We start from the raw sequence: 26,686 nt of genomic DNA, 5'->3' as shown, positions 1-26,686 counted from the left end.
ATGCATAGAAGCCATTAAAATTGACTGGTTTTAATAGCTTAAAGTTTTAAAGTTTTTATTTATGTTACAGAGTTGGCGGTTCATTCCACTGTGGCGACCCTTGATAAGCCGAAGGAAAAGGAATGAATGAATATGATATAGCCTATTATATAACATAATGTAATATATTTTTCTTACCAATTTAAAGCACCATTGGCAACAAAAAATTCTTTGTTTATTTTACAATAATGTCCTGCCCTCTCTCTCTCTCTCTCTCACACACACACACACACACACACACACACACACACACATTAATATTTCCGTGACAGCGTGACTTACAAATGTCAGCACACAATCCACACGGATTTGACGATTTATTCAATTAATTGATATAATTCACAATGGACGGTCGTGCAACAAGAGTGAATGTGCGCTACATGTGGATAGCATCACGGCTCCATTCAAAGACCACCTGATGTACTAAAAAAGGAGGGGAAACCACGAGAACCGTAGTCGGTCGGTCGCATCCCTGACGGCTCCTCTAGGCGTGAAGATGGCGGCTCCAGCACCGAGCAGCCGCACCGGATCCGTTAGCAGTAGTCTGGGAAACAGTCCGACCGCGACACCGGGACCGGGCGGCTTAAACAACGGCCACAAGCTGTGGTGCTGCCATGAGCTGGATTTCAGGTCCGGGGTGAAGATAGAGGAGCTCAACAGACTCATCCATGAATTCAGTAAACAAGACCAGCGAGAGTACGATGACCAGAGGGCGCTGGAAATACACACTGCCAAGGATTTCATCTTCTCTATGCTTGGTAACGGCACCTTCATTCATTTTTTCTTCAGCTTACACGTTTATTTATCGGGGGTCGCCACAGTGGAATGAACCGCCAACTATTCGGGCATGTTTTACACTGCGAATGGCTTTCCAGAGGAAAGCACCTTCAATTTAGTAATTATAAACAATCACTATTTTTCACTCATTGTTTAGCCTTTATTCGTTCATTAACATTTCGTTCTATTAAAAAACTGAGGAAAAAGACTTGTATTTAGGCTATATTTAGACTTCTATGGTTTAGTATCTTATCTTATGTAGGCTTCTATTTGTTTCAACATTATCTATATTCTATCATCAATATTCTATCTATATCAATATCATCTTTATCTTCTATTTAGACTTCTATCTCTATTAATATCATTTAATGTCATCTGTATTCTATCATCAATATTGTATCTGTATTAATATAATCTGTTTCTCCTATTTAGACTTCAATCTATATAAATATATCTATATTCTATCATCAATATTGTATCTGTATCAATATCCATATCTCCTATTTAGACTTCTATCTATATTAATATTATCTATATTTTATCATCAATATTGTATCTGTATCAATATCTATATATCCTATTTAGACTTCTATTTATATTAGTATCATAATATCATCTATATTCCTCTATCATCAATATTCTATCTATGCCTATATCAATATCATCTACTGTATATCTCATACATAGATTTCTATCTATATCAATATCATCTATATTCTATCATCAGTATTCTATCTATATCAATATCATTTATATCTCCTATTTAGATTTCTGTCTATATCAATATCATCTATATTCTATCATCAATATTGTATCTGTATTAAAATCATCTGTGTCTCCTATTTAGACTTCTATTTATATTAATATCATCTATATTTTTCTATCATCAATATTCTATCTATGCCTTTATCAATATCATCTACTATATTTCTCATATTTAGACTTATATCTATATCAATATATCATCATCTATTTTCTATCACCAATATTGTATCTGTATTAACATCACCTGTATCTCCTATTTAGGCTTCTATATCTACAGTATATCAATATCTATATTTAGACTTCTGTCTATATCAGTATCATATAATATCATCTATATTCAATCATCAGTATTCTCTCTATATCAATACCATCTATATTCAATCATCAATATTCTATCTATGCCTATATCAATATCATCTACTGTATATCTCCTATTAGACTTCTATCTATATCAATATCATATAATATCATCTATATTCATTCATCAGTATTCTCTCTATCAATACCATCTATATTCAATCATCAATATTCTATCTATGCCTAAATCCATATCATCTACTGTATATCTCCTATTAGACTTCTATCTATATCAATATCATATAATATCATCTATACTCTATCATCAATATTGTATCTGTATTAATATCATCTATATCTCCTATTTAGACTTCTATTTATATCAATATGATCTATATTCTTCTATCATCAATATTCTATCTATGTCTATATCAATATCATCTACTGTATATCTCCTATTTAGATTGCTATCTATATCAATATAATCTATATTCTATCATCAATATTCTATCTATATCAATATCTATATCTCCTATTTAGACTTCTATCAATATCTATATCTCCTATTTAGACTTCTATCAATATCAATATCTATATCTCCTATTTAGACTTCTATCTATATCAATATCATATAATATCATCTATACTCTGTCATCAATATTGTATCTGTATTAATATCATATATATCTCCTATTTAGACTTCTATTTATATCAATATGATCTTTATTCTTCTATCATCGATATTCTATCTTGATATTGATATAGAAAGCAATCTAAATATGAGATATACAGTACATGGTATTGATATAGACATATCTATATTTAGACTTCTATCTATATCAATATCATATAATATCTATTTTCTATCATCTGTATTTTATCTATATAAATATCATCTATATCTCCTATTTAGACTTTAATATCAATATAATCAATATCAGTATTCGATATGTCAATATCATCTATATCATCTATTTATACATATCTATAATATCCATATTCTATCAATATTCTATCTCAATATCATCTAAAACTCCTATTTCTTCTATCTACAAGATATCAATCTACTATTGATTGGTATATTTAAAATTTTATATTTACAGATTGTCATCATTTATTAGGTTTATTTATGAGGTTTTAGAAATAATATAGATAGATTTACATACTAATCTAGGTTCTTAAAGGGATAGTTCATATTTCACACAAATATGAAAATGCTGTCATCATTTACTCATCCCCCTCTTGTTCAAAACCTATTTGAGTTTCTTACTTCTGTCAAACACAAAATGAGATATTTCGAAAAATGCTAGTTGATGCTACCCATTGACTTTCATAGCATTGTTTCCTGTAATGGAAGCCATTAGCATTCTTCAAAACATCTTCTTTTGTGTTCAACAGAATAAGGAAACTCAAATCTCATGCGGAAAAGTAAACGCTGACAGAATTTTCTTTTTCATTGCGTCATTAACGTTTGTTAGCATTACTGCTGTGCTTTTTTACGCTTTAGCTAAATATCTCAGCACTATCTTATATTATCCAACCACTGACTCCATTTGGGTCCGTTCTTTAAGCCGCTTTATGCTTGACCTCTCGCAGAATAATAAATCCACGTCAGCCAGATGAATGCATGTCCCTAATCTAATGTTTGAAGGGATCAGAATGATTATGTCCACATGAAAAAAAAGAAAGGTCGAAAACGGTAAAGGTCAGTACCATGCATGGACAGCGCGAGGCTGTAGATATATAATATATTATGATGCCACAAGCTTGGCACACCTGTCTTTGGGAATTTTTGCCCATTCCTCTTTGCAGTACCTCTCAAGCTTTATCAGGTTGGATCTCTCCAGAGATGTTCAATAGGATTTAGATCTTGGCTCTGGCTGGGCCACTCAAGGACATTCACCGAGTTGTTGTGAAGTCACTCCATTTATATTTTCAACGCAGGCTCATTCTGAAAACGTACCTCCATGGACGTTTCTAAAGACCGCGAAATACGTCCCGGTGGCACGTTTTTCTGCAGTTTTTGTTTTCGCGAATCCACCAGAGGTCGCCGTGTACGTTTTTCGAGATCTCAAATTTCCCTCGCGAGTTTCATTCACGCATGCTGTTCTAGCGTAAACCCACCAGAGGCCACTGTCGACTAACTTTTTGACAGACTTTCTGACTGACTGAGCGAACGATCGGCTGACCCACCCTCCCCCTTCACTAAACCCAACCAATTTTATCGATTGTGGCGCGCTAACGGGACAAACTGGTTGCAGCCGGAATGCCATCCATACGGAGGTAAGCGGTCAGCTGGTAAGCGCGAAAAGGAACGGCATCACACCGCCCCGTAGCGTTCGTTTAAAAAAAATTAAATGCAGCCATACGTACCTCCGCCTTTGTAATTCGCTGTCTCCAGAAACGTCCGCAGGGCTACGTTTTCACAATGAGCCTGTGTTGGATATTTTGGGGGTGTGCTTTGGGTCATTGTTCTGCTGGAAGATGAACCGTCGCCCCAGTCTGAGGCCAAGAGCACTCTGAAGCAGGTTTTCATTCAGGACGTCTCTGTGCATTGCTGCATTCATTTTTCTCTCAATCCTGACAAATCTTCCAGTTCCAGTTCTTATTTGGAATAAGGCTGTAACATAAACAAATGTGGAAAAAGTGAAGTACTATGAATACTTTCCGGATGCACTGTATGCGACAAACAAAACATAGTTTCATTTTTAACAATAATTTTATTTATTATGAAACAATAATTTTATTTATTATGACACTGTTATACACTGTTTCACACTATTTTCAATGCATTAAATTTAAAAAGAAATCCACTATTTCTAAAAGGTAAACTTGTAATTTTGAGGTAAAATCTACTTCTCTCTCTCTTTCAGTTCAAATCTAACTGTAATGCCAAAGCATTTTAGATATGAATATAAAAATAACCCATGTAATACACTTACATAATCAAATTAATAAAATATACAACAAATGGGAAATAATTGACAGAATCTGTTTTTATAAAAGCAGACAATATCTCTAAAAATTATAATATTTATAAGATTGAAAAGTGTAGATTGTTTAAATAAGGCAAATGTGTTGATTAACCATTACTAATGGTGTGCATATATTTTGCAGCCTGTATAGATGTCATTTCATCCTCTTCGAGTAAAGTTTTATGAGTTGTTTAGAATAATGAATGAATCATTTTATTTTCTCTCACTCTCGCGAGTGCGTGCGCTGTCAACGAAGCCAAGCTATATTAGGTAGGCTAGATTAAGCCTAAGTAAAAAGATAGCGACAACTTTAGAAAGCAAAATCAAAAGTTAATTTCCTGACATTTTAGGACATTAAGAATCCCCCGTCAAACAAATTTTTCTCTGTGGGTCTGCAGAGCACGTGAGACTGTCTGTGGTATTGTTGACAGTTCTTGCACAGACAGAATGAAACGGATAAATGAGAGATTTTCTTCTGGTTAACCATTCGCAGGACGCGGATGCTTGGTTACTTTAGGCGGATACAACAAAAAAGGATGATAATAATAGTAAAAAAGTGTGTCGTTAAATATACTTGTGCGGCCGTTATTATACCTGGGCAGCCCACCCAAGTAAAGTGTATGTGTGGGAAGCACATACACTTATTTAAATATTTTTTTAATTGCTATGTCTGATATTGAACACAATTATTAATTTAATTACTTCACTCCATACTATTTAAAATCCACTATTTATAAATCTAAATAGACAATAAACATTTTAAATTAAAAATTTATTACATTTTAGCTAAGCAGGACTTTTAGCTTAGAATAATAAAGAATAATAAATAATTAAACTTTATAAATAATATAATTAAAGTAATAATAATAATTATAATTTATATAATAATAATTATATATAAATATACTAGATATTTTTCAAGACACTTCTATACAGCTTAAAATTACATTTAAAGGCTTAATTAGGTTAATTAGGTTAACTACATGTTAGGGTAATTAGGCAAGTTATTGTATAATAATGGTTTGTTCTGTAGACTATTGAAAAAAAAACTAGCTCAAAGGGGCTAATAATATTGACCTTAAAATGTTTGAAAATAAAAATAAAAACTGCTTTTATTCTAGCCGAAATAAAACAAATAAAACTTTCTCCAGAAGAAAAAATATTATCAAACATACTGTGAAAATTTCCTTGCTCTGTTAAACATCATTTGGGAAATATTTAACAAAGAAAAATTAATTCAAAGGGGGCTAATAATTCTGACTTGAACTGGATATACAGTATAACAATTAAATAATAATTAAACAATAATAAATATTTTAAATATGAAAACAAAACAAAATAAAAAGAATTTCAAAGTAATGAGAGCGTGTTTCATACAGTACATACATACTGTCTTTAATTTCAGACTCAATTCGTTGTTTCTTAAGCATGGTTATTTCTCTTGATAAATGTAACTTTAGCTGAAAAGTAGAATGATTCTGCTAAATATAATTGTATTTTGTTTCTCTGCTTCTCTGAATTGATCAATGCAGAACTTCTGAGTTTGTTTTTTAACATCTATATAATAGGGCGGCACGGTGGCACTGTGCGACAGAAGGTCGCTGGTTCGAGTCCTGGCTGGGCCAGTGGGCATTTCTGTGTGGAGTTGGCATGTTTTCCCCATGTTTGGCATTTCCACTGCCAAAAGGGAACCAGTGGCGTGGTGTACAAGGTCATTCTCGCTTGAGGAAATGTCAAAGTAAAGCTGTATGGGTCATTCACATATCATATGAGAAGCACTTCTCACAAAACAGATGCTTTATACACTTAAATACTTGTGTATAAATGTTCATTACTAACCTTTCTATGAACATGATTTGATTATAACTGCAGATTAATGATAGACTACTGTAACGTCTGTAATTATATTAAATAAATAAATGCAACATATATGAGCACAGCCCCTTACAGTCTCTGATATGTTACCAATTACAAAAAAACTACACACAGCAGACATTTAGTCCTTATTTGGGTTCAAAACCAACACACAACATATAGCCCACAGTCAGTGCAAACCTCTCATCTGTATCTTTAATCTTCACCAGTACATGTAACTTCTGTTAGAAAGCAATTCCATCATTCCCAGTTCATAATACACCAAACACTGATTAAAGTAATTGCAGAGTTCAATCAGTGTAATATTAAAAACTTTACAACAAGCCCGCATTTGTTTTGTCATTTTTACCATATCTAAAATTATTAGACTCACACAAGGTGGTCGAAGAAAGCTTGTGGATGTTTTCAGTGGCAAATCAATGGGCCTGTCTGGAACTGGGGGTTGTATTTCCAAAGTAGCCACATACGGGTGTAAGGCTGCATTCAGGCAATTGTGGGAACCTCATATCCATTGAGGCAGAAGTAATGTACTGCTGGCTCTCTCCTTCTGTTCTCACACTTTCACTCACTGCCATTCACACACCCTCAATTCAGATTCTCGGAGTCTGATTGGCCTGCAGTGTCTGTGTATGTAAATGAGACAGATGGAACAAAGACTGACACTAGAATCTCAGTGAGAAACAGATTTAAAGTAATATACGCTGGAGAGGTTGTGTGTGGGAATGGACACTCTTTACATTTGCGGGTTTCGGAAGTCATTATAGTTGGGTAGATTTAGAGAGCGGTGAATGGGAGAGAGTGACAAATAAATTATTTTTGCATTCAGATTTGTTCATAAAATCAAAATGAAATAAAATATCAATGACAAAGTTTTCATGACTTTTTTTAACAAAGAAAAAAACAGGGATGTGATTCTTCCTTATGAATATGGATTGCTGTATTTTCCTAGCTCAATGCGGTGACCCCTGTAATTTGTATAAATCCGAATATTTTTTTGCGGGGGGGAGGGTCATCGTGAGGTTCAGCGTCATCCAAGCTGATGACCTGATGGTTTCCCCCTTCAGAGTCATTGTGCACAAGAAGGAGTAGTAACCGCTTCATTCTGGACATGTTTCAGGCATGTAATTGTAGACCTACCTAGGCTACTGTGTATATAACAAAATTATATTGTGTACTTAATGTGCGCGTATGAGAATATTGAAGATTATAGATGCATGCGTGGCTGTGCACTTTTTTTCGCTTTGCGTATCATGACCACGTGCACTCTATGTACATTATAAATACAGCTTTTTAGCTATGATATTTTTCCAGGATGGAATGTTTAAGTATATTAGGGTACTCAATTCATCTGGACTTAATATTTTTACAGTTCGAATTGTTGACTGACTAGTAGTTTATTTATTATGTTGGAATAAAGAGTCGACTAAATTACAGGGAAAGTTATATTCTGTGGACACAAGAGAACTAACTGAGTTAGTGGCGCCATCTAGCGGCGGTGTGTGGATATACCCTGACATTGAAGTACAAAGGATAAACCTGTTAAACATTTAAACTGATAAAACAAAAAATGAAACTTAAATTGTGTGGCAAATAACAAATATTTATTATTAAATATATATATATATTATATATATATATATATTTTTTTTTTTTTTTTTTTTTTTAAATAATATATACATATACATATTTCTATTTTTTTATAATAAATAATAATAGAAATAATAATTGTAAAAATAAATATAAAAAATATATTCGGCTTAGTCCCTTTATTAATCCGGGGTCGCCACAGCGGAATGAACCGCCAACTTGTCCAGCACGTGTTTTATGCAACAGATGCCCTTCCAGCAGCAACCCATCACTGGGAAACACCCATACACACTCATACACTACAGACAATTTAGCCTACCCAATTCACTTATACCACATGTGTTTGGACTTGTGGGGGAAACCGGAGCACCCGGAGAAAACTGCAGCCCATGTTTCAACACATTTTAAATGAATAGTTTGAACAAACAGCAAACGTCATTTCTTGAGTGTAGATTTATATAATTTATATAATACGTCACCTGTACTCATTGTAATTAGGTTTTAAGAAATGTATGTTCTCAGTAAAATTAACCTTATCAAACATCAATAAACTCATTTTAATTGAGTTCTGGCTATAACCTCAGAACAGAAGTCAATTCTTTTTCACAAGCACAATACAGTGATCTGAAATAAATGAATGAACTAAATTGGCCGTAGTGTATGAGAGAGTGTATGGGTGTTTCCCAGTACTGGGTTGTGGCTGGAAGGGCACCCGCTGCGTAAAACATATGCTTGAATAGTTGGCGGTTCATTTCGCTGTGGCGATCTCTGATAAATCAGGGACTAAGCTGAGGAAAAATGAATGAGAACATTAAATCAGTGCTGCCTCCATGCTCATCAGCGGTCCTTTGTGATAAAAGCCAGTACAGACATAAAATAGAGTACAAACAACTGTAAAGGACGTCACATTCCTCCTTTATCGACCTGGTGCTTTTTCCTACTGCTGGTGTCGACTTTCTGTTCCTCTTATTGATCCACTAGAAATAGACGCCGAAGGAGAGTGCTGTGCTGTCTGCAGTGAAGTGGAAGAGCTTTGGTCATGTGCAGTAGCTCACTATGATTCCTACTGTATGTGCTTATGGGCTATTTGTAATAGCTGTGAGAACTCTAAAAGTATAACATCCATATTTACCATATTTTGTGATTCTCAAGTAGGGCCGGGCCATTTGGCCTTAAATCAAAATCTCAATTAATCGAGTATGTTAACTCGATCGCGATTAATGAACGATTATTTTATTTACTTTTTTGTCCTGACAGGTTTTGTACAGTAAATATGCTCACATATTACAAGTGAGAGATTTTTGAATATAGGGTGCATTACTTGATTTTAAAATAACACACACTATCTACTCATTCATTCATTCATTCATTTTCTTTTCGGCTTCGTATTAATCCAGGGTCGCCACAGCGGAATGAACCGCCAATTTATCCAGCAAGTTTTTACGCAGCGGATGCCCTTCCAACTGCAACCCATCTCTAGGAAACATCCACACACACACATTCACACTCATACACTACGGACAATTTAGCCTACCCAATTCACCTGTACAGCACGTCTTTGGACTGTGGGCGAAACCAGAGCACCCTGAGGAAACCCACTTGAACGCTGGGAGAACATGCAAACTCCACACAGAAACGCCAACTGACCCAGCCGAGGCTCAAACCAGCGACCTTCTTGCTGTGAGGCGACAGCACTACCTACTGCACCACTGCATCGCCCACACTATCTACTATCTATGATTATTTATCGAACATCAATGCTGAACAACTGAAATTAAAATACACACTGCCTAAAACACGGCTCTCCATGCCGCCCACTCTTGTCACCACTATGGTTGGGCGATGTCGACCAATTAGGCATCGTACAATGTCTAATATGAAACATCACGATGGACTATGTCATCAGCAGTTCAATAATTATTAATGAATAATAAATTAATTCATAACAAATTAATTATTTGTAGCCTACCGCTTCAACTACCTGACCCGCATGGTCTTTGTTTTAACCAAATCATAAATAAATAAAAATAAGTTACACACATAATTACCACCTGTTAATCACTTTTTCCGCAGGACTCTGGCATGAATAGGCAGAGTGATCTGTGTCGTTATAATGGCGTTGACAAACCTGGTTGGTAACAAAGGTGCACAACCAACAGGAATCAACCAACAGTATCTGAGGTGCTAAAATTACTAAGTACAAGTGTGAAAGTGAAAGATTGAAGCAGTGTACTGATGCTGTGACACGTTACTTGATAGATTCAAAAGACAGAAGAGTCGCTAGATAGAGACAAGATTAATTAAATTCGCGTTTAACAACTATAGTGAAGCGCGATCCAGCGGAACATCTTTGACAAACTGTCCGATGTGCACTGCTCTCTAGGGTTTTGTGCTCATAGCACCTGCTGACTGCTGGAACTCAGGCGCGCACGTACGCTGCAGCGCATGACAGAGTGTGTATGTCTGGTCACGTGATGTGCGTTTTCAGCGGTATAGTGTGGATGGAGGACTTTTCAGAAATGCTAGATGAAACGCCAGTGTGGATGTGTATTGTATTTGTTCTAAAATGGCATTTTAAAACTAAGATGTATTAGTGTAAACGGGGCCTAAGTGTGTATATTTCGTGAGCGGGTTTGCAACGGGGGCGTGGCGGAGGATCGGCGATGCCAGCTCAGCATTGTGATGTCTAATGGCCATCAACGATGGCATCGTCTATCGACCCAACCCTAGTCACCGCTACCAAACAAAAGCTTGTGCTACGTGTTGTTACGTTTAGCTACAATTTTTTTGAGAGGTGTGCAGGTGTGCGTAGGCTGCGCCAGACCGTACACATGTGCTTGGCAGAGTATAATATCAGAATAATATAATAAGTATAAATCATAATATAAAAATTATAAATTAGCCTTGACAAAGCGGTTTCACGTGACTTCACACTTGATAGGGAAAGTACTTGAAAAAATTGATCTGAAAAAAATAGATCCATTATAGGTTCTGAATGTCAATTTCGATTACTTTTCGATTAGTCACCCAGCCCTATTCTCAAGTGTTTATTTACGGTTGTGAGTTGGATTATGGGAGCTTGATCTCTGCTCTATTGACTTTTGATGTCAAAAAAATTCAACTCTACAATTTAACAAAGTGCCCTTTATTGACATTTTAGTAGTTTTAAATAATATAATGTGTAAGAAATAATATATAGAGATAAATAAGTACATAAAAAATGTACTGCCAGTTTATTACAATTTTTTTGTGTGATATACAACACCAGCCCAGACGATATATCACTCTATACTATTAAAAATGTTAATAAAAGTCACCTTTTCTAACTTTTCAAGGTTAAAAGTTGTTGGGAGAAAGATCAAGGTCCCATAATGCAATTTATAAGCATAAATAAAGACATTTAATATTTAAAAATAAAAACATGAATAAAAAAAATACGCAAAACTGCTAATTTACAGATATTTATAATCATATTGATAATCATATTTAAATGAATAATTATACCACACAAATGAATATCATCTGAATATATGATGGAAATATATGCAGGAAAGTGAATATTATGGAATAGCTGCAGGTTAATTATGTTTATATAAAATAACTTTAGCTGTTAAAAGCAGTGGTGGAAAGAGTACTGAAAATCATACTCAAGTAAAAGTACCATTACTTGTCCAAAAATTTGGTGCAAGTAGAGTTAAAGTATCTATTGAAAATATTAATCAAAGTATGAGTAAAAAGTAGCCCTCTTAAATGTACTCAAGAGTAGTAAATATTGAGCATTACACTGTGAAAAGTCGATGCGTTTACACGCAGTTTGTGCATGTGTAAACGTAACATTCTGTAGTGCTTATCAATCTAGTGATTGTTTTAGGCCATTTGACCATTTCATACAGTAGGCATCAGTGTTGCCAGATTGGGCGGTTTCCAGAAGAGATGCCACCTCATCCACCCCCAATTTTCTCTTTATGTGTGATTTGATTGGACAGGAATCACAGGGCTGGTTTTTCTACTCAGTGTATCCCCATAGACAAGAAAAAATAAAGTAGTGACTGCAGATTGAAGGAAAATAGTGGAGTAAAAGTACAGAAACAGCACTAAAAATGTACTCAAGGTAAAGTAAAAGTACACACAAACTACACCACTGGTTAAAAACTATTAGTACTAGTTAATTAGTTAAAGTTATTACTAACTAAAATCGTTATGGTAACTAATAACAAAATGTGATTGTAATGCAACAATGCACATCTTTTGTTAAGCTGCTTTGAAACAATCCTTATTGTGAAAAGCACTATACAAATGCAAACATGCAAACTCCACACAGAAACGCCAACTGACCCAGTCGTGACTTGAACCAGCGACCTTCATGCTCTGAGGCAACAGTGCTAACCTCTGAGCCACTGTGCAACCCCCAGCCTAACAATCACCTATGTAATTAGATTTTTATAAATGACAATAAATGCGTTATTTGTACACTGAGGCAAAAAAGATTGGTCTTTAATCTAAATTAAACCTAAATGTGTGTTAGAATGACTGTTCCTCACTTGCCTAATTAACATAATCAACCCTTTAAATGTCACTTTAAGCTGATTACTAGCATCTTGAAAAATATCTAGTAAAATATGATGTACTGTCATCTTGACGAAGATAAATCAATTATTAGAAATGAGTTATTAAAACTATTATGTTTAGAAATGTGTTGAAAAAAACATCTTTCCATTAAACACAAATTGGGGGCAAAATGTACAGGAGGGGCTAATAATTCTGACTGCAACTTTATGTTCTTTTATGTGTTCCAGGCATGGTGCAAAAACTGGACCAAAAGTTGCCTGTTGCAAACGAGTACCTACTGCTGTCCGGTGGAGTTCGAGAAGGTGTTGTGGACATGGATGTCGATGAGCTTGGCGTTTACAACCGAGGCTCGGACTACGACATGGCTTTCACACTGCTGGTTCCTGCACTGAAGCTCCACGACCGGAACCAGCCTGTCACGCTGGACATGCGCCACTCAGCACTCGGGCACTCTTGGCTCAGCTTGCGACTTTTTGACGAGGGAACGATCAACCGTTGGCGGGACTGCTGCACCCTCACTGACCATTTGAACGGTACCACCAACTACTTCTTCTCACCGACAATGGTTGCTGATTGGTTCCAAGAAGCTGTGGGACTGGTGCTGGCTGAATTACAGCGCAAGCCACAAAGGGGTACCCCAAGGGTGGAAAGAGTTGAGCGTCACAGCACGCTGCTGTCCATGGTTTTAGGAGTAGGCAGCAGTCGCATGCTTTATGACATCGTTCCTGTGGTGTCGTTTAAAGGCTGGCCTGCGGTGGCTCAAAGCTGGTTGATGGAGAACCACTTTTGGGATGGCAAAATAACAGAGGAGGAGGTCATCAGTGGGTTTTATCTTCTCCCTGCATCCTCGGCATCAGGTTGTCGGGAAAACGAGTGGCGTCTTTCTTTTGCCCGGAGCGAGGTGCAGTTGAAAAAATGCATCTCACCAGGGCTCATGCAAGCTTACCAGGCATGCAAGGCTATTGTTGTAAAACTGCTAGCCCAACCTACAGCGATCAGTCCTTATTACTTGCGCAGCATGATGTTGTGGGCGTGCGACCGACTACCTGCAACCTACTTGTCGCAGGACGACTATGCTGCATACTTCCTCCTAGGTCTTATCGATGACCTGCAGCATTGCCTTGTCAACAAAGCCTGTCCAAACTATTTCATCCCACAGTGCAACATGTTGGAGCATCTGTGCGACGAGACAGCCATGTTTCATGCTCGTAAGCTAGCGCTGGTACGGTCGGATCCGGCCGAGCACCTGCGCTCCATCATCGAACAGGCCAAGGCGTCCAACAGACTGACGCAGGAGATGCAGCGCTGCGGGAGCTCCTCGGGACTGCCCTCTCCGCTGGCAGATTCCTCTTTGGCAGATCATCAGCAGCCAGATGACCGGCTGGCCAAGAAGCTACAGCAGTTGGTGACTGAGAATCCAGGCAAGTCCATCTCCGTGTTCATCAACCCTGATGACGTCACTCGACCTCACTTCCGCATTGATGACAAGTTTTTCTGAAAACTAAGGTCTGTTTATCTGTTATAGTTGATGTGGGACACTTCCCTGAAGTTGAAGCTGTGTCTCTCCATCTGAATACATCAGACCAGAGAGCATCTTCTGGAAGAAATGAACTGCCATGGTTGTAAAGTCCGCATGATGCGGAAGCTGACTTTTATTTCAATATGATGACGTACTTCTTACTGAAATGGAATATTGAGTAGGGTGCAAGGATTTCTCTTTGTGCTTCATTCCCTCATAGCAAACTAACTGTAAGAGGGGCTGTGGTTAAGAATATTGTGAGCGGACTTTGTCAAACTGACATCAACAGAAGTATCGCCACTAAAACGCAGAAGCAAATGGTCAGACTTTGATTGAAGGATACCAAAATAAACATTCGTTTTTTTAATGGATTAAGTTGCACTGATTAATTGTTTACCTAAACATTAACAATGTGCGCTAGCAAAATAAACATTGTACGTTTGGATTTCACATGCACTATAAGATTGGCCTTACTGAGTGGAATATCACACCCAGAGTGTGAAGTTCAAAGTATCGTGGATTTCATATCATCATAGTACATCTGAGATGAAGAGCTGTTTAAGAAAAGCATATTCTAGGCAATGGTTTAAATAGTGCTGTATATGAAAACTAGGCTTGGGTACTGAAACCCAGTGCCATACCTATGTAACCGGTATGCACCGGACTGAATCAATATAAATTTCGGTGCCTAATTTCGGTGCCACTGGTGCTGCGACAAGGACCTAAGAAGCATCAAGGTATACATCCAAAGGCACACATAGGTACACATTGTGTCACACCATCTCTAAACATTTAATTCTAAACAACTTTGAAGGATACGGACACCGTCTGCAATGTTAGGCGCTTATTCTTGTTGGGGATTGCATGCAGGCAACGTGTTCAGTACAGCGCATCCGGTGAGCGCCTCCCTTCAGATTCATCAACACGTTCATCAAATTTGCTTAAACTTAAGGCTGATTTATACTTCTGCGTCAAGCACACGCATATACTGTGTGGATGCAGAGCCCTCGTCATGGCCGTTGCCGAAGCTTACACGCACCTCTCAAAAATTTAACTACATGTCGCAATGACACGTAGCGCAAGCACTGTCATTCGGCTTGGTAGCAGTGACAAGTGTGGGCGGGACTGAGAGCCGCGCCAACCTGTTGGAGCGAGTGTCACATCCAGTGAAGGAGGTCCAGATGGAAAGTTTTGTTTTGTGTTTACAACCTTATGATTAAAGTTGTTGCATGTCCGCTGGTTCCTGCCTCAAATGAGCGAGTTTGAGCTACTTCTACATTAAGGTAGCATTCAGAAAAAACAAAACACCAGCGAAGAAACTCGACACAGAGGAACATAAAAACCTGCTGCCAGCTAGTGTTTCGGAAGTGTTATTGCAGAGCAACACAAATAGTGTGCAGAGTATAAATGCATGGCAACGTGCAAGGCATGCACTGTGGGTCATGCGATCACTCGACACTGAAATATAAACCAGGCTTAAGCGTTCTACTGTATGGCTATATGAAACATTTAAGGGCACAGGGAATCTACTTAAAGGCAGAGGAATGCACTATGACAACTTGCAACCATCTGCCACTTTCACTGACCATGTTTACATGGACACCAATACTCAGATTTTAATAGGATTAAGTCAATACTCTGATTAAGCGTCTACCACAGGGGTCACCAATCTCTGTCCTGGAGGGCCGGTGTCCCTGCAGGGTTTAACTCCAACTTGCCTCAACACGCCTGCCTGGATGTTTCAAGTATCCCTAGTAAGACCTTGATTAGCTTGTTCAGGTGTGTTTGATTAGGGTTGGAGCTAAAATCTGCAGGACACCGGCCCTCTAGGAACAGGTTTGGTGACCCCTGGTCTACCATGTCAACAGCGATATTTAATTACCTTAAAGCAGGGGTGTCTAAACTCGGTCCTGGAGGGTCATTGTCCTGCAAAGTTTAGTTCCAATCAGACACACCTGGGCTAGCTAATCAAGCACATACTAGGCCTTCTAGAAACATGCTTGCAGGTGAGTTGAGGCAAGTTGGAGCTAAAATCTGAAGGACACCAGCCCTTCATATTGGACACCTCTGCCTTGACGGACCAGAGACAGCCGCGTCATGAAATGTGGAGGTTTTTTCTTTCCATTCGATGTGCGGTATGAAATTTGATTAAAACAAGACTCTTCCATTAGTGCTTACTTTATATTTTCATCCAATACCTGTCACGGGGGATAAACAATATGCTGCTGAATGAAAGTGAAACTGCCGATTTGCAAATAAAGTCAACAAATAAAAAATGAAACACCCGAAATTACTCGAAACTTGGATACGTGGATGACGCAATGACGTTAATCGAATTATGTGCTATAACATGTAAATCATGAAAGGAACATTCAAAAAGCAACTCATGTAAACACCTTAATCATATTATTCAGATTAAGGCAAATCATTAGATTACTGATGTCCATGTAAACATAGTCACAAGCCTTAACGCAAGAAATAAGGTTTTTCCTGATTTTGACGACAGCCTTTTAACAGGTTTATAGTAAGCTAATGTAACGTTAATTGCATAATGCAAATCGTAAATTCATACTAACAAACTAATTATCAAAACAAATATATTAACGTAGTTCAAATATATAAAATATGATATGATGTTTGATGTTTAATTAAAATGATTCAAATATAATTTTTTGTCAAATAAAAGATTTTTCTAGAGTCATCCACCATAATTTTGTGGCTGGGTTCAGGCACCGTTTTAAAAGTGTCGATTTAGCACCAGTATCGAAACAACCCCAAACGAGACCCAACCCTAATGAAAACACAGGAAATTGTTAATAGAACCAGACAATGCTTTTCTCATCTTTTGTATCCGTGTTGACTGAAACTACATATCTTGTGTATACAAATCACCCCATTGTGTTTGTTTCATTCAAAACAATGCTGATGCAAAACCTGGAAGATTAACTGGCCTTGTTACTTATAAACGGAAAGATCATGTCAAAATGGAGCTTAACACTTCCTGTTTATAGGGAATTCAAATCATATTCCTTAAGTGCAATTAAAAGAATGTACATTATGCCCAGTGAGAGCGAGTTGAGCTGTAGGATATGCGTAATTGTCTAAAAGGGATTTCAATGAGAGGATATACAGCCCTGAGACGTTTGCTGCTACTGAAGATTAATGGATCTTATTTAGCAGTTTTTTTTAAATGAATGATTGAAAATGATTTGCAGATATCCAATATAGGCCCATGTATTACTAATGCTAAGGGTGTCGCTAACAAAAATACATTGTAGGACATTAGTCATGGAATTTGTACTATACCTAAAAAAAAAATAAACTAGATCGCCTGTGTTGTTTCACCAGTAAATAAAGAAGTGTACATGATTCCTAAACTGTAACCTTTCTTCTTTATTTGCCTGACTGAGCCTTTTTAAGGATGGAGGTTTCAATGGAAGTTCCTTGTCGCCATTGCCCTTGGATTTAGTGAGGAGGATTGATAGATTCTTCAATATCTAATTTATTTTCTGGTATTTGTTGCTATACCAATATTATTGACGATATAATTCAAGCATCCACTGAGAGACAAACAAAGTCCTAAATCTTTACAGAAAAGTATCATAATATGGCCCATTTCCACTCAGTTGTACAGTACGGTACGGGTCACCTTTATCAGGCTTACTACCAAAAGTGCGTGGTGTACGACAGAAAGTTTCATTCAACGTCATTCTCGCTTGAGGAAATGTCAAAGTAAAGCTGTACTGGTCGTTCACATATCATATGAGAAGCACTTCTCACAAAACAGATGCTTTACACATGTAAATACTTGTGTATAAATGTTCATTACTAACCTTTCTGTCAACAATTTTTGATTTTAACTGCAGATCAATGATATTGCAGAGCCTATATCATTGGAAATATACCATAAAACACATACAGAGCCTTACAATCTCCGACATGTTACCAATTAGATAAAAACTACACACAACAGACATTTAGTCCTTATTTAGGTTCAAAAACAACACGCAATATATAGCCCACAGTCAGTGCAAACCTCTCATCTGTATCTTTAATCTTCATCAGTACATGTAACCTCTTAGAAAGCTTTAGACGGCCTTGTAAACAACTATGGTACACAGGGTAGTTCTGCTCTTCTTCTTGGCTTTGTAACTGTTCATCAAGAGAACGACAAGGTTTGTTTTAGCTCGGGTTGACCATGGCTTGTTATTATATGTATATAGTATTACGGTGTAATGTCTAGGCTGTGTATTTTTAACATGGCGGTTCCTTTGTTTTCATTCTCCTGCTTGTTCACGAGTGAGTGAGGTATCTCTGTAAACCAATAGCCTTCAGTCTAGCGCCGCCTTTTGGTATCCTTCTGTCATACCCAAAAAGTGGTAAGGTACGGTTGCTTTTAGGTACCTTTTGACAGTGGAAATGGCCATAAAAGCGTACTGAACCGCACCGTACCCTCAGCGAAAACGGGCCATTTGTATCATAGTTTCAATTCAGGCTCATTCTGAAAACATATCTGTATATACATTTCTGGAGAGCACCAAAAAACGTCCCAGGAGCTAGAATTTTTTGCAGTTGTTGTCCACCAGAGGCTGCTGTGTACACTTTTACAGATCTCAAATTTCTTTCGCGAGTGGCATTCGCACCTGCTGTTCTCGCATAAATCCATCAGAGGCTGCTGTCGACTGACTGAATGACTAACTGACTGATCGATCGACTGACCCACCCTCCTCTTTCCGTAAACCCAATCAATAGTGTTTTCAAAACCACCGATTGACCCTTCCACCCACTTCCCTAAACCCAACCGACTGTTTTAAAAATAGCAATCCAGAAAAAGAAAAGCCCTCGCCTAATTTTTACCACATTTTTTATATTTACATTCTCACCCTGTTATTTACTTGTTTATTTTATTTTTTGGCTTTTGTTTTTTCTGCTTTCTGGAACCGTTCTTCACCAAACTCAAACCCTGTCATTGTGGTTAACTCCTCTCTGCATCTCAGGTCTGCTGATGCACATGGCGAGCTAACTGGACAAACTGGTAACAGCAGGAAATCCGTCCATACGAAGGTAAGTGGTCAGCTGGTAAGCGCGAAAAGGAACAATGTCATATCGCCTGGTAGCGTTACAAAATTCAGTCATACGTACTTCTGGCTACATAATTGCAATCTCCAGAAATGTTTATAGGGCTACGTTTTCAGAATAAGCCTTTGTTGTCCTTATTTGAAATTCAAATTGAACTGAACTTAAACTGAAAAACTGATATTGCTTGATGTACTTAAAGGGGACCTATAATGCAAAAGTCACTTTTATAAGGGGTTAAAACACAGTTGTGTTGCATCAGTCTGTGAATATAACCAGCTTCGAATGGTAAAAATGTACTGATTTTACTTTTAATAATCACACCTGATAAAAACAGTGTGCAGAAACACTTTGATGGACATTCTCCCTTTGTATGTGTCATCAGAGGGGGAAAGCCCCGCCCATTAGTGTAGATCTCCCACAATTAGCATAGGAAGTTAGTCTTGTTTTTGAATCTGCCACTATGCTGACACATGGGCATTTGTAGCGTCGCCCTCTTTTTTAAAAAGAGCACAATTTCATTTAAATTTAAAATGAATTTAAGGCACAATTAGGATCAATCCCTAAAAGGGGCAGTCTCAAAGAGTTATGAAACATTATTTGTGTGGTATTTTGAGCTGAAACTTCACATGCACTCTCTAGGGACATCAGAGACTTATTTTACTTCTTGTAAAAAGAGCATAATAGGACCCCTTTAAGGGATAGTTTGCTCAAAACTTGTTTACACAAATTTCTAATCAGCCAATCACATGGCAGCAATTCAATGCATTTAGGTTGGTAGACATGATCAAGACGATCTGATGCAGTTCAAACTGAGCATCAGAATGGGGAATAAGTGACTTTGAATATGGCATGGTTGTTGGTGTCAGACGGGCTGATCTGAGTATTTCAGAAACTACTGATCTACTTGGATTTTCACACACAACCATCTATAGGGTTTACGGAGAATGGTCCGAAAAGAGACAATATCCAGTGAGCGGCAGTTCTGTGGGAGCAAATGCCTTGTTGATGCCAGAGGTCAGAGGAGAATGGCCAGACTGGTTCGAGCTGATAGAAAGGCAACAGTAACTCAAATAACCACTCGTTACAACCGAGGCATGCAGAAGAGCGTCTCTGAACCTACAACCTTGAGGCGGATGGGCTACAGCAGCAGAAGACCACACCAGGGTCCACTCCTGTCAGCTAAGAACAGGAAACTGAGGCTACAACTCACAAAATTGGACAATAGAAGATTGGAAAAACGTTGCCTAGTCTGATGAGTCTTGATTTCTGCTGCGACATTCGGATGGTAGGGTCAGAATTTGGCATTAGCAACGTGAAAGCATGGGTCCATCCTGCCTTGTATCAACAGTTCAGGCTGGTTGTGGTGGTGTATTGTCTGGGGGATATTTTCTTGGCACACTTTGGGCCATTAGTACCAATTGAGCAACACGTCAACGCCACAGTCTACCTGAGTATTGTTGCTGACCATGTCCATCCCTTTATGACCACAGTGTACCCATATTCTGATGGCTACTTCCAGCAGGATAACACGCCAAGAATCATCTCAGACCTTAGAACATGACAATGTTTCCCTGTACTCAAATGACTTCCATAGTCACCAGAGCTCAATCCAATAGAGCACCTTTGGGATGTGGTGGAATGGGAGATTCGCATCATGAATGTGCAGCCGACGACACTGCAGCAACTGCGTAATGCTGTCATGTCAATATGGAGCAAAATCTATTTCCAGTATCTTGTTGAATCTATGCCACGAAGGATTAAGGCAGTTCTGGATGCAAAAGTGGGTCCAACCCGTTACTTGTGAGGTGTACCTAATAAAGTGGCCGGTGAGTGCACTGATGCAATCTGTATCATATAAAAACGGTCCGATTTACAAATAAATTGTTGTTTTACATTGCACTCATCGCCTCAGGACAAGGCCACGTTTTTCTGCACTGTAACTGTGCTTGTTTCATTCTGACGTGAGCAGACACTTGACTCCACAGACATGCTGAATCAGCGTATTCGGACACATAATATCCCAACCCGCACCTTTCCTCATAACCACAACATTCCAGTTCTTGGTGATAAATGAGTCCATACATGTACAGCACAAACAGACACATCCACCATTACCGGCTTACTGTTACACAATGCCGGCATCCTATTCAAGCCTTTTTGTACATTGAGATCCCATAAAAAGCATTGAGAGGTCATTAAAATTGACCTTTGTGTTTGAAATGACAGAACAGAACAGATCTTATAGCAGCATCTAGTTCTTTTTTTAACAGCACAAGTAACATAAGCCGTTATTCTCCCGTCCCTGTATACTGCTGATGTTGCCGTTCTTCACGGTTTGATCAATGAGGCCATTATAATTTTAGTATTCGAAAATATAGAGAGAAAATATTAATGCTCAGAGCTGGCATAAGCATACTGTACAGGGGTTGTGTGAACGATTCAAAATTAAAGATCAGAAACGTGTGTGTGAAGATTTCATATTTTTTGTGTATTCCATTAAATTCCATGCATAACGTCTGAATCTAAAATCAAAGTTTTTGATGTTGATTATCTATTGATATCATTTGAATTGTTTTACAGCTTTTATTTTTAAATGAGCAATATCACTCGAGTAGCAATGCGGTGTGGCTGTATATTAGCACTGGTGGGAGCTGTGCGTTGCCTTAGTATCCCACCGGTGGAGATATAAAACCACATAGCACTGCTACGAGTGTGATATAGCGTTTATACAACAGTTTGACGGCATAATCGTGTATATAAAAAAGAAAATCAAACCCAGAGAGTCTTAAAACCCTTTTGTAAGAGGAACTACTTTTTTCCATCATTCATTGACATCTGCAGCTGACTTCAGGACAGCAAAAACCGTTGCTCATTGAGGTCATTTAGAGCAGGCCCTGATTGGCTTATCGGGAGGACCGGGAGAATTCTCGGTGGGCCGGTCCGTTTTTTGGCCGCGAGGGCCGGTGTCCCTAGCTGCTTGCACTTTCAGCAGTCGCACTTTATTTATTTATTTGGCCATAGCCTCACTCTTTTTATTCATTATTTTGCGGCAGCCCCGCTCTTTTTATTTTCTCGCAGCCCCGTGAGCAAAATGCAGCCTGCAGGTCACTTGACCCCAAACAGCGACACCTTGGTGAAAATAAGAATTTGAATAATTAATATTATTGAATATTACACCTGCTCAATAAAAATTAGATGATTCACTACATTAATAAATCTGACATAACTTGATCATTGTGGTCCGGTGGTCAGCACGTTGCAATACGACTTAGCCAACCCGTGTTCGAACCCCACCTAAATAATTAATATATTGTTTTTGTGTTAAGTATAATACTGTTTGGGTTACTTAATGTAGGTGTAAATATTTTATTTTTATCTTTTGTGCGATCACCGTTACAAAGGACTGGATATCCATAAAGAATTTAGCACATAATATATATATTCAGATATAGGAAAGGACATTGTGACGTTTTAAAGAATAGTGTTGGAGATTTAGCTACCCTTTAATGTTCTCATATTTATGAAAAACATTTAAAGTTCTAAAGCAGCTGTTTCCTTGAAAAAGACATGGTAGTGTCATTTGAAACTGAATTGGAAATGACATTATTTTATTATAGTCAGTCGTGAACTGAGGTGGGCTGGTCTAAGGCTTGAAACTCCAAGGCAAAAAAGGAGTCCCACTCCGGCCCTGCTTTAGAGCAAGTGTTTGAATGATTCTCTAGCGTAATGTCTAAAGTGATGACAAAACAGGTGATTTTGTTCACATTTTAAGATTATAAGGCCGAACAGCAGGAATTGCCATTAGTCTACAGAGATTTCCTTGTATTTCTCTGTTGGAATCGGGAGATCACAATATTACTATGGTATAAATACAGCACTACAACATACAAAAGAGAGAGATCAACTTAGAAAGTCATTTACTAGTTCAATAATGATTTGATCAGCTGTAGTTTGAAATTACGCTGTTTTTCTCTTAGGGCTTATTATACGGTTTCTGTCACCATCTTGTGGATGAACATCGTCAACTGTCTTTGCTTAAAGACGTGCTGTCTCTCAGAAGTTATAAATGTTTTAAAATAGACACTATCCTTATAAATAAACTGCATAGTTGCAATCTAAACAACTACATTCACATTATGTCGTGTAATCAGGATATTAAAAATAACGAAAAACAACTCACCTTTCAAATCAACCACCAATCACTTCAATGCGCAACAGTCATGACATAGGCTGCGTCCAAAACCGCCTACTACTCAGTAGGTACTGCTTTTGAATTTAAACGTTCTACTCGGCCGTTAGAAAAGTGCATTCTATACAGTATGAATGTGAGTAGTATGAATGGAATTCGGACGTACTACATCCACCATTTTGTCATGGTCACGTGACCTACCTGCTTCATTTGAGTCGTTTCACCTCCATTCATGAATTCTCTCGCAGGGAATCATGGGATAGCACAGCGTGCATGGCATGAGAACTTTAGAATCTCGCCGGAAATAGTAAGTCATCTGGGTACTTCTCGCATTCTGATTTTCGAATTTCTATGAATTCGGACATACTACTTGGCTCGCATACTGATATAGCGTACTGTATAGTATGGAAGTATGCGGTTTCGGACGCAGACATAATAACACATCCATAGCTGCGTCTCAAATGGCACACTATACACTATGCACTCATGCACTATGTACTTAGGCACTTACACACTCAACAGCATAGTATATGAATGTAGTATTGTCCCTAATGGAACACTAATGGTTTTTTACTAAGCGGAAATTCAAACCGTTTCCCTGATGACGTTTGACGGTTGCAAAATCAGTGAAATAAATGACCAAACTATCAAATATTACCTGCGATGAGTATAACCGCATTCACCATCTGGAGGCGCTATAATCACTCTCATAGGATAATTTTGCTCTCACCATCCAAAATAAATAAAGTTATCCAATACGTGCCCCCGATAGCTCCGCCCCTTCCGCTACGTGCACATATTTATGTCTATCTGGCATATTTTGGCTCAAACTCTAACAGGAGCAAAGAATTTAACTGGTTTAAAACCGAATGTCTAATGAATGTCAAATGTCAAACTACATTTACCGTGGTAAATCGTATTTTCCGGTGACACCTCTTTTTAAAAAAAGAGACACCATGACTGTTTTTTAGTCACAAATATTATTGGTCACAGTAATAACAATAACAATATTAATATTTTCTTATAATTTTAGTTCCATGGCAAACACCGAAATAAAGAGTTTTCAAGACGACAGAGAAAGTAAACAACTGCGACACCAGTAGGACGATATCTCTCACATTCAGTGTGCGTGTGACGTGTTTTTGTGACATAAGGTCGGATACAAATCAACGAGGTATGACACAGGTATTACAAATAAGTGGTAACTTATGAGGACTCAAAAAGCTTATAAATCATCACGCCGAAAGAGTTTTATTGTACAGTTTCCTGTGAGGGTTGGGTTTAGGGATATGGTTAGGGGAGGGCAATAGAAAATACAGTTTGTACAGTATAAAAAACAATGGAGACCTATGTAGTCCCACACAATTTAAAAAACAAATGTGTGTGTGTGTTTGTGTGCGTGTGTGGCATAGGCTACCTGCAAGTACACTCCCGCCCTTTGCGTCCGGGATAAACTCATACTCATTCATCAATAGCTCTGTAACGACTTCTCTCTCTCTCTCTCTCTCTCTCTCTCTCTCTCTCTCTCTCTCTCTCTCACACACACACACACACACACACACACACACACACACACACACACACACACACCCTCTCTTTTTGCTGGACTACAGCGAGCTTCAGCACTCAAGCCTCTGCCCTTTACAACAAGCACAGGCGCATAAAAACGCAACTGCAGCCACGAGAGATTCCCTCAAAACGCAGTGATGGATAAAGGTAAGAAACTCAAAACCGCGAACATGTGTGTGTGTTTGTCTGGTGTCACGCCGGGACAGAGTGAATGTGCTTTAGGGTTGTTTGGAAAAGTAGACTGCGGAGGATCTGCTAAGAGAAGTGTGCTCGGGCTGATGCTCAATGCAGTATCCGGACTTATAATGCTTTACCCACTGCGAAAGATCCTGTATATTTTGGATATATCTGTTTTAGATTCGCTTTGAGGTGATGTTGAGTAGGTAGATCGCATAACACATGAGCATTGACGTTATGAGTGTGTGCCAAGATACCAGCATCGGATGCTTCCTTTGCTTTGCTCCTGTGCAGATGCTGAGCCAATAAAAAATGTCAACACACCCCAGCCACACAAAGCAAACACAAACCCGGCTGCTTTTCTGACTTGAATTGAGTTTTTGTGATGTTATGTCATAGGTTTGAGTCGAATAAGAGCTTGTGTGTGTGACTTAGTAGTGAGAATTATTTCTGCCAACTAAGGGCTGTGCCAGGTGCTCCTATAAAAAGTGCTTGCTGTCCACTTCTAGAGGGAGAGGGAAAGCTTTCCTCTCAACCATGTGCACTGCAGTATTGTTTAGTAATTTATGTAAAGACAGAAAAAGATTATCCATTAGATAACGTGGAATATCAATATATACTGTGGTCAGAGATGGTGAATGTGTGTCGATGTTAAAGGGACAGTTCAAAAAATGAAATGTAATTTACTCACCGTTAAAGGGTCAGTTCACCAAAAAACGTTTTAAATTTAATTTACTCACCATTAAAGGGATAGTTCACCCAAAACTGAAATTTTACCCACTATTTACTCACCGTCAAGTGGTTTCAAACCTTTATGAGTTTCTTTCTTCTGCTGAACACTAAAGAAGATATTGTGAAGAAAGCTGAAAACCTGTAACCATAGACTTCCATAGTAGGGAAAACAAATACTATGGATGTCAATTAGGCATGGGCCGGTATAAGATTCTGATGGTATGATAACCTTGGATAAAAATATCACTGTTTCACGTTATCACGGAATTGTGATTACTGCTCTAAAATATATTGTTTTTAAATGTCTGGGTAAAAAGCAAAAACTTTATTTATTCTTTAACAATATATTTTATGAAAGATTTATAATATATTAGAGTAATAAACACATCAGGCTATGTAATTCAAATCAATCATTGACTTCTGTCTTGATTAGTTTAAAAAACACAGATTTCTTTATAATTTAAAACAGCATTTTTGGATATTTTTTTTGCTGGACATAATGTTGTCCTAAAAAAATGTAAAAAAAAAAAAATCTTA

The 26,686-nt window shown here is 37.8% G+C and overlaps 2 protein-coding genes across 2 annotated transcripts in view; both read left to right on the top strand.

The window, feature by feature from the left end:
* Nucleotides 1-316: 316 nt before the first annotated feature.
* On the top strand, nt 317-16,808 carry mb21d2 (Mab-21 domain containing 2). Its single transcript, XM_056472626.1, has 2 exons — nt 317-797; nt 13,112-16,808. The coding sequence occupies exons 1-2, from the start codon at nt 536-538 to the stop codon at nt 14,380-14,382; spliced, it is 1,533 nt and encodes a 510-aa protein (XP_056328601.1). The 5' UTR covers nt 317-535; the 3' UTR covers nt 14,383-16,808.
* An 8,364-nt stretch (nt 16,809-25,172) lies between these two features.
* The window catches only part of fgf12a (fibroblast growth factor 12a), a 122,197-nt gene continuing 120,683 nt past the window's right edge, over nt 25,173-26,686 (top strand). Inside the window, exon 1 of the mRNA XM_056472614.1 lies at nt 25,173-25,387. Coding sequence (XP_056328589.1) covers nt 25,378-25,387 — 10 coding nt within the window. The 5' untranslated portion in view covers nt 25,173-25,377. The remainder of the gene's footprint in view (nt 25,388-26,686) is intronic.

The sequence above is a fragment of the Danio aesculapii genome, chromosome 2 (genome assembly GCF_903798145.1).
Source record: "Danio aesculapii chromosome 2, fDanAes4.1, whole genome shotgun sequence".
In the NCBI taxonomy this organism is placed as follows: Eukaryota; Metazoa; Chordata; class Actinopteri; order Cypriniformes; family Danionidae; genus Danio; species Danio aesculapii.
The sequence above is the reverse complement of the archived record's forward strand: the minus strand, read 5'-3'. Positions and strand labels throughout refer to the sequence as shown.